Source organism: Daktulosphaira vitifoliae, unplaced genomic scaffold (assembly GCF_025091365.1).
Source record: "Daktulosphaira vitifoliae isolate Bord-2020 unplaced genomic scaffold, ASM2509136v1 Scaffold_1, whole genome shotgun sequence".
Lineage (NCBI taxonomy): Eukaryota > Metazoa > Arthropoda > Insecta > Hemiptera > Phylloxeridae > Daktulosphaira > Daktulosphaira vitifoliae.
This window is the reverse complement of record NW_026099572.1, coordinates 25,934,357-25,941,896: the sequence shown is the minus strand read 5'-3', so window position 1 is coordinate 25,941,896 and position 7,540 is coordinate 25,934,357. Positions and strand designations below refer to the sequence as shown.

At 24.6% G+C, this 7,540-nt stretch overlaps 1 protein-coding gene across 1 annotated transcript; it reads right to left on the bottom strand.

Moving 5' to 3' along the window:
* Positions 1-417: 417 nt before the first annotated feature.
* On the bottom strand, positions 418-6,920 carry LOC126896898 (cyclin-L1). The gene is made up of 7 exons (XM_050670053.1): positions 6,542-6,920; positions 6,130-6,314; positions 3,074-3,464; positions 2,792-3,000; positions 2,394-2,489; positions 1,944-2,093; positions 418-628 (listed from the first exon to the last, which is right to left on the bottom strand). The coding sequence occupies exons 1-7, from the start codon at positions 6,758-6,760 to the stop codon at positions 505-507; spliced, it is 1,374 nt and encodes a 457-aa protein (XP_050526010.1). The 5' UTR covers positions 6,761-6,920; the 3' UTR covers positions 418-504.
* Positions 6,921-7,540: the final 620 nt, after the last annotated feature.

The following is a 7,540-nucleotide window of genomic DNA, read 5'->3' as shown; positions in this document are numbered from 1 at the left end:
TAAATTTAAAGGAAACTAAAATTAAAATTATTTCCAAATTTGATGCACCTAGGAGTAAAAAAATCAAAAATTAAATTGAATATGATATATCAAAGTTATTCATTTCTTTTTTATTTACAATAATACACAATAATTCATAAGCCAATACTTATTATAAAAATACACGACTTGAACTTAAATCTATATATTTATCCATCTAGAAATTGAATATCACAGCTGATTTACAGTTCTTTAAACAGATATAATTTTGAAGTCATTACAATTAAATTAATAAATTGGTACTAAATTTTTACAACTAAAACAGCAAAATTTTGAATTAAGTTTGCATGTGTTCATTAACACTATAATAATTTTATGTACAAGTAATACATAATTATGTACCCTGTCAGTAAATAGTAATTATATAATATTTAAGAAAAATATGTACAAAGCTGAATATTTTTACACAACAAAATAAACTTGAGTTTATATTATTGTACTATACATAAATAAAAAAAGATAAAATTATTCATGACTGTAATATTTTTTCCAATAGTTGTAACTTCTAGATTTTGATTTATAGTTTTCATCACCTCGATAATCCCTATATTCTTTATAATCTTTATAATCACGATAAGTGGGTACTAATCTATAAAAATAATACATAATTTATTTAAATTTTTTGCAAGTTTTAAATGAAACTTGAGTTTTAGCTTCAATGCGAAGCTGAGAAGATATTAATTTTACTATGATGTGTTTTTTTTTTTTATGTCCGTTGCCACTTTTCCTCAGCTCTCACTGGACTGATTTCTTTCAAAAATACATCAAAAGATCACAAATCGTATCTAGTTGGAGACATTACCATTAAAATTTAAAAAAATTCTCTCGTTCCCCGAAAATGGGGGAAATATCCAAAAAAATTACAAGTTTAAAAATCAGTAAATTTTGTCATTTTTTTCACTTTTTTTTTCTTAAAACTGCCATAACTTTTTCAAAAATTAATAAATCAACATAATTTTTTTTTTATACTAAAACCTTAGATATTTCCCTTTCATTTTATATAATTTATTTTGAAAATCTAACACTTAACCTGCTCATTGGGGGGGATTTAAAATTAAAGCTTATTTTGTGTACTATAAAATAAAAAAAAAAATTTGTCCCAACGACCTATCTTCTATGCGCAAATGGCTACCATATTCAAAAATATGCTATTTTAACAAATTTTTTTTTTTTTAATTAAACACTATCTACAGATTTGCATTTGCGTTTTAAGGGTTTTTTATGATAGTGATTTTAATCACTGTCAGATATCATCTATGCTGGACCCAACTATGCCACGACCCCACTGTGCTGTTATTTTTTTAAATAAGACAATAGAATTTTTATACTCAATAGCAGCCATAAAATATGTTTAATTATGATTTATTATTATTTAAATTAAATCAAAACTTAAAATATTCTAACAAATTTAAAAAAAATTCCAGCACAGGATTTTGGGAAACTTTTTTTTAATTTCTTAAATTTTGTTGTCTTTTTTTTCTTTTTCAAATTTTTGAGAATTAAAATGGGGTTTTTTATACACATAAACAAACAAAATCAGTTCAATGAGAGCTCAGAATTTTTTTATACACACACACAAAAAATTATAAATACTTTTTCAGCTCAACATCAAAGCTAAGTATTAGGAATAGTAATTTATTGAATATTTCTTTTATTTTTTTATGGTAATTGAAAACTAGTAAGAGGGAATAATGTGTTATGAATTAGTTTCTAAAATGTAACAGAGTAAAACTCAAAACATATTAAACTTAGAAAGAATGACATTTTTAATGTATTTTCACAAATATGCGTGAATAGAAAATCTTATCAAACTCCTAACTCTTGATGTAAATGATATTTAACTAAATATATGTTTTTTTTCTTTTATTATGTTGATAATTTTAACAATTAACTATTTTACAAACTTGTTATTTGAAGACTTATGACGCCGGTATCCTCCAGAGGAACTTGATGATGGCGATGAGGAACTACTGTAATGTTTTCGGTTCTTTTGAGATTTTTTCTGATTTTTAGAACGTCTTTCTGATATTGATTTGGACCGAGATCGATCATGACTGTAAAAGGTTTTTTTTTCCATAGAATTAATCTTTTTTATGTATAACTATTAAAATAATTTAATTAAAAATATTATGATGAATATAAAAATATTAATAATTAAACATCATTTGATTATTTACTTAACCCATACACATTAGTCTTAATGTGATTTTACTCAAGTTTTAAAAATAATGAACAGATAAGAAAAAGAAAAAATGGTATCACTAACTTGAACATCATTGATTCATATAGAAATACTAAGGTATATATTAATTTAACAAAAAAAAAAAAATCTTAAATCAAAAATATTTACTCACTTTCTTTTTTTGGTTTTTTTAGAATTCCTTGGACTTCTACTTCTCGATTTAGACTTTGAAGGTGTTCGACTTCTACTTCTTTTTGTTACTTGTTTTCTAAGGTAACAATAATAAATATTACAAATCACTATAATTAAATTCTTCTGTTAAGACTTCTATAAACCTTAATTAACAATAAAATTGAAGTTTAATTGATTACAAAATTTTTTAAAAATCCATATCTATATATATATAATATATAAAAAAAATGATGCACATGTATTATATTTAAAACAGTGTTACTTTAACTTTAAGTTTAGCATAATGAAGTGCAACCCAATAAACTTGTACAAAATAATTTTAATTTAAAGTAATTATATGTAAACAACTAATTGTTTATAACAAAAAAAATATGGTACTTGTTATTTGGTGTGGTCGAACCATTATTTTCTGAAATAGCACTAGCTACACCATTACTCGACGGTGGTAAAACAACTTCTGGTTGAACCATTGTAGTAAGTGCAATAGCTGCCATTGCAGCTCTAGCCTTTTCTTTTTCTTTCTCTTTAGCTAAATCATACTCTTTTTTTAATTCTTCAACTTTTTTTTCTAAATCTTCTGTGACAACCTTATAAAAAATAAAAAATATTAATGATTATAAATTAAATGTATAATACACTTTAAGTTCAACTTATTCTTACTTTGGGTCTTAAGTATAATTTGAGTATTTTGCGACAGATGTCCTGGATGTCTTGCTCAGTTGCCTTGAAAAGAGAATACCATGCAGGGTTCTTTGGTAATGGAATTTGTAATTTTCTAGCAGATAAATAGATGCAAGCACATGCAATTGTTTCAGGATCATATTGAACAAATACATCTGTTTGCAAAGAATCATTCATATAGTTCCAGGACATCTGCATGAGTGATTGATGTTTTTCAAATCCAAGAGCCTGCAGATACATGACAATGAGTTTATGAGGGTGTTTAACATGAACACAAAAACCGAGCTCCTTGAGCACACGTCGTTCTGCTTTTATTACCTGTGTCTTCTTCTGTACATAATTCTGATCAAGTACTAATGGTGTAATTAATCTGCAACATGGGCGGGGCATTTTTGGGGGCTATTTTGGACTAGAGATTATGTTTACTCTTCGAGTAATAATGATTCCTAACCACAACTGACTTATAGTTTATAATAGTAAACAGAATCCTATTAAAGTAAATTCGCATTCTATTACAGTTTAGATAATATCATAAGAAAAATAATCAATCTATTTAATACTTAGTCACATTTTATCTCAATCATGTTAATTAACANTTTTTTACAGTTTAGATAATATCATAAGAAAAATAATCAATCTATTTAATACTTAGTCACATTTTATCTCAATCATGTTAATTAACAAAAATTAGCATATTTAAGATTTTCAATATAATACATTAACATTATCAACCTATTTTATACTTTACAAATCTCTAGTCCAAAATATTTCTTATGTAGAACAATAAAAAAACTATACCAATGTATATGAATGTGTTAATATTTTTAACACATGTGCATTTAAATTTAAGAAATTTTAGTACTTTGAAAATGTATATATATGTATACAACAATTTTTTAACACTAAATATTGATATTCAAACACATTAAATTTAATTTGTTTTGGCATTTGCAATTTATCCATTTCCAATAAAGCACCAAAATTTCATATGTAGATACCTTAATAATGAAGATTATAAATAATGTTGCAAACAATTTGTCCAAAGGATTTGGAGTTATCTTGAATCCAGTAGATTTGACATTTGCAAAATCAGAAACCATTTCTCTGTAAATTCTGTGATCATTTGATACAAAACTTTTAAGGTTAAGTACAATCACTATATTAGAATTCATATTATTCTATTCACATTGATTTATACTATACCTCTTAATTTGACATACTATTTTTAGTTTTTATAGTTTTTTTTTTTTTTTTTTTCACAGACCCTAACTCTTTTTGGAGGGGAAGCTTTTATACTCAGCTTATTTGAATTTATCATGTAACAATTTATTTAACATATTTATATTTTTAGGGGTCCAACAGTGTTCTTGACGTGACGACCATCAATTTCAACGTGATTCCACCACGTTCGCTTTCCTTCCCACAATTCAAACCGAGGGCAACTCACCCGGCGGTCAGCTGTGGAAAGTATCTGCGAAAACGCAAGTTATAAAATAAATTTGTGCACTTAATTTGAGTTAACAATAATTGTCACTGAATTTGTTGCAATATAGATATTTATAGTTAAAATAGTTTGTATATATAATTATAAACATATCCTATTCACACTATAAATAGCAACAAAAACAATGTACTTCTGTGCACCCTACAGTTTTTGCATGAATACACTTTTGATCAAAATAATGATATATAATTATCACTTAATTAATCATGAAAATTTTTATTTGTTTAATTAAATGTATTTCATTTGCCATTAAAAAACATCATAAATACTCAAAAAATTGTAAAAGTTAATTTAAAAGCAATATGTAATTTTACCAAATTTAATTAAAAAATAATACTACTCTCAAAAATATTAAAAATAAATAAAATAAATATAACATTGTAAAATTGAAGATGATTTAAAAAAAATTAAGAAGACGGAATGATCTCTATAAATGTTATAAATGAGGCATAGAGAATTAAATTTGTACTTTGCAACTACTGTAGGATATCTGAAAGTTTAAATTGCACACCTAGATAAATAAGATATTAATCCTAATACAAATATTTGTCTATAACAAAATTGAAATAAATAAAATATAATAGATATATCAAAATGGTACAGAGAAAAATGCAAGTGGTAAATTTCAGTAGATAGCCTACAAATAGATGAGTAAAACAATGTAGAAACAGGGTGTACCGTTAAATTAAATAAAAAAGTTATGCATACAAATAGTATAAGATATTGCCAAAAATGATTAATAATTTAATAGAAATCTTGAAATTACATACACCTGGCTTATTCAAATTTGTTGTATCATATATCTTGTTATATTTTCTTACTTAAATAAGATAATTGTATTAACTTTGAGGTTTTACTATAAAAATTCACGAAAGTAATCCAAATTAATTTTTGAAAATATAGCACTTTTTTCGTTAAACTAATCAATAATATTTACAAATAAAATAATAATGTCAAGCATGACTATGAATACTTTGATACATTAATCTCATAATTTATTAATTAAAAATAGTGTACATTACGAGACACCCTGTCAACAAATATGTAATTTATCATCTATATAAACAAATAATCTTCAGTATTATGCACAAAATTTTGAAACTTCTACTTATTTTTACTAAAAGCATAAGTTGGAAATTAAAGAAATATTTTTATTTATAGTTTAATCTTTTAAATATGGGTGCTTTTTAAATTTTCTATTTGAGCATGAATAACTTACCTTGGATTGAAATTTTTAAATCAAAATTTCTTAACTGTTTGTATATAAATATGTAAAATAATAATCTAATCTACATAAATATATAAATGAAATTTTGTTAATTTATTAAGCCAATTAAATTGACTTTTTAAACTAAAAATCTTAGTCATTGATTTAAGTAGTTAAAGTACAAAATTAAAATGTATAATATTTTTGTATTTTAATTGTAAGCCTGAATAGTAAATATTTTGAAGTTAATAAGAAACAGATCTAATCAAAATTAGTCAGTTGTGATTTTAAAGATGATTAAAAAATTAAATCACTACAACTTACTTCTGATTTAGAACTTGACGAATATGATGAAAAACATTAATAACATCTCTAATACGTCTAGGCGATTCTTCAACTTTAGAAGCCAAGCAAGTACAAGCCATGGCTGTAATTTCCATTGGATGGCGAACAAATGATTTAGTATAGTAAAATCGTTGAAATAATACTTGCCCAGTAGCCATTGCAACCTTAAAAAACATCATTTTTCATTGGTTAAAATAAAATAATTTGCATATTAAAAACAAATAATAGTGAAAGACAACAAAGAAGACATTGAAATATCTATACTCTTTTATTTAAATTATAACTTAAAAATCAATTTATAATATTCTTTGAAAATTTAATTTAAAAAAACTAAGATTTATTAATAAAATAATATTTTTCGTAGATAATTTAATTTACTAAAATATCATACCTGAGGCAGTTTAAGTAATATACCAGCGGTTTGAATCCATTCACACCCAACAATTCTTAAGTCGACTTCAGTTTCAAAATCTAACCCATCTGTCATTGAAGGTGTAGATGTTAACTTTTCTTTAGGTAATAATACGTTACTTAACGTTAACAACACTTTGGTAGTCTGTTTTAATGTATGGCGATCATTTACGTCCGACATTGTTTCCATAATGCACATTACAGTTTCCACAGAATAGAATAAAATTACTTAACAATATGCAAAATTAGGATAAGCAACATATGTCTAATATCTTTAATTGCGAAGTTGAATTTTGAAGTTAGTCATTGGTTATTACTGAATAAATGCCAGTGTAAACAACAAAGATGGCGTTGTACTATGACGTCAAGACCATGAATTTAACATGAGCATAAGACCATTTTTCTGTTAGAACATGTGATCATGAAAATGGCAGGTTTAATACAGTGATACCATAACCACTAAATTATTGTATTATACAGTAGTGTATGCAAAACTGTAGTTTTCAGGGTACTATTTAGTAATTCACTTTTAAAAATATTTTTAATTTTACCATAAATTTAATGAAATTTTGTAGTTTTCATATAATCTGAGATCAGATGAGGATTCAAAGTAAGAGTTATAAGAACGGATGGATAGGTGAGTCGAAGACGCTTTAAATTTATTTTCAATTAAAAATATAAACAACTAGAAACTTATTTATACTTTTTTTAAAAGATTGTTTAATTAATTATTTATGTTTTGGATACGATTTTATGTAAGATGATAAATGGCAATGAAAAAAATAATAATTTTTTGTGCTATTAATAATATGTTTATAATATTCATATTAAGTATGATTGTAGTTATTGAATTCAAAAACAGATGCATGTTATTAGGCACTAAATTTATATTTTAGATGGAAATAAATCATATTTCATTAAAGCATTTAACACGCATATTTTTAGATAAAAATTGTATGATTTTAAATATTGCCTAATG

Excerpts from the sequence above, each read along its gene's own strand:
- LOC126896898 (XM_050670053.1), bottom strand. The coding sequence starts at position 6,760 with ATGTGCATTATGGAAACAATGTCGGACGTAAATGATCGCCATACATTA. Across the intron at positions 6,315-6,541 it reads TATTACTTAAACTGCCTCAG|GTTGCAATGGCTACTGGGCA; the intron begins GTATGATATTTT and ends ATGTTTTTTAAG. Across the intron at positions 2,490-2,791 it reads TCGACCACACCAAATAACAA|AAAACAAGTAACAAAAAGAA; the intron begins GTACCATATTTT and ends TTGTTACCTTAG.